Source organism: Cyphomyrmex costatus, unplaced genomic scaffold (genome assembly GCF_001594065.2).
Source record: "Cyphomyrmex costatus isolate MS0001 unplaced genomic scaffold, Ccosl1.0 scaffold91, whole genome shotgun sequence".
NCBI classification, from domain to species: Eukaryota; Metazoa; Arthropoda; class Insecta; order Hymenoptera; family Formicidae; genus Cyphomyrmex; species Cyphomyrmex costatus.
In genome coordinates, this window is record NW_017280495.1 from 1,341,271 (window position 1) to 1,342,766 (window position 1,496).

A 1,496-nucleotide genomic window follows, 5' to 3' on the forward strand; every position below is an offset into this window, starting at 1 on the left:
TATTTATGAATCTGAACGTTGCAGCGTTTGGAATAAAATTTTAATGCAGAAAAGTTCGGGTCTAATTACCAAAAAAAATTGACACCGACCGTTATGTTTTTCGATGTTTCGCTAAATTTCTGGATGATAGGTAAGACAGGAAAGTAAATAGCATCATGTAATTTATTTTATCGTATAATTTTGTACAAAAAAAATGCAATATACATATAATATGTAATAATCATATAGCATACGTACAACATATAATATGTAACATATGATTATTACTGGCGATACATACTGACTAAAGATCCTTCATCATTTCCTCTTTGCTTTCATTCGCATTCTACGATTTTTGCCAAATCTTTGTGTGTGCTTCCCCTTTCCACCATTTCCTCTTTTGCCTTGTTTTGGTTTTCCTGGTCGTCTGTACTCAGAAACATCAGCTGAACTACTCTTTGTATTCCATTTGCTACCACGTTTTTTACCTCCATAACCATATTTATTAGACTTTATTTGCGCCTTCCAATTTATCTTGCGATTTATGTGTGGTTTATCTTGTTGCGGTTTACTTTGTGGTTTCTTTTTATCATCCAAGAAATCGAGATCCTTTCGAATACCTTTACGATATTTTTTAACCTCATCCATCAATTTTCTTTTGTCTGCATGTTTCTTTAAAGTTGCCTCAACTTGCATTTTCTTTGCAACCTTTTTCTGTTGTCTCAACTGTCTCACTTTTTCCGATCTTTCAGCTATCGTCTTCTTCTTCATTAGATTTTCTTGTACTTTTTGCATGTGCTCGTCAGATTTGGCCATCTCGGCAAAATAATCATCAGGTCTAGACGTCAGTATGCCAAGCTTTTTTAATTTATTAATACCTTCCATAACAGCACCCTGAGCTTGACGGTGAAACATGTTCTCTCTGCGAAAGTCATTCAGAACAGGATCCTCAGATGGCTCATATTGAGGTAACTTTCTATTCCCCTGTAGCTGCTTAGCCCGTCTTACTTCTTGCTCTTGCATTTGAAGTGCTAATTCTGGTGCCAATGGTGCAAGTGCGTTTACCATATCCAGCCTCTCGACCCATGGCAAGTTTAGCTTTATTTCATTCAATTTTTGTTTCATGAGACTCTAAAATTTGTTTACAGAAAATGTTAGATAGTTATGTCAAAGAATTCCAAACGTAGTAATTTGATAATTGATAAAACAATCACTCACGATGCAATTCTTGGACTGCTTGCCACTTGTCTTGACTGCTACATTGAGTCCTGGCTTTAATAATCCTTTCGCCAAGGCTTCTTGTAGCTGGAACACGTGAATTAAATGAGGTTAGAATACACACGATATAAGTGGTAAGCGCACAAGGAAATCGTGATACTCACCTCCTCATCGGACGAATTGTACTCGGAGTCTGATTCTGATGTTTCTGGCATTGCAAATAATTTACTATTACCTTTATTTAACCGGTAAGACGTGCTCCTAAACGACACGAAGACAACAAACCGACGTCGTCAACA

The 1,496-nt window shown here is 36.6% G+C and overlaps 1 protein-coding gene across 1 annotated transcript; it reads right to left on the reverse strand.

The window, feature by feature from the left end:
- Nucleotides 1–296: 296 nt before the first annotated feature.
- On the reverse strand, nucleotides 297–1,496 carry LOC108781837 (probable rRNA-processing protein EBP2 homolog). Its single transcript, XM_018549934.1, has 3 exons — nucleotides 1,362–1,496; nucleotides 1,198–1,284; nucleotides 297–1,110 (listed from the first exon to the last, which is right to left on the reverse strand). Exons 1-3 carry the CDS (start codon nucleotides 1,410–1,412, stop codon nucleotides 298–300), a joined length of 951 nt encoding a protein of 316 aa, XP_018405436.1. The 5' UTR covers nucleotides 1,413–1,496; the 3' UTR covers nucleotide 297.

Bases quoted from the DNA above. Each gene is read 5' to 3' on its own strand.
- LOC108781837 (XM_018549934.1), bottom strand. From the start codon at position 1,412: ATGCCAGAAACATCAGAATCAGACTCCGAGTACAATTCGTCCGATGAG. The intron at 1,285-1,361 runs GTGAGTATCACG...CACGTGTTCCAG, and splicing joins ACAATTCGTCCGATGAGGAG to CTACAAGAAGCCTTGGCGAA. The intron at 1,111-1,197 runs GTGAGTGATTGT...AACAAATTTTAG, and splicing joins AGCAGTCCAAGAATTGCATC to AGTCTCATGAAACAAAAATT.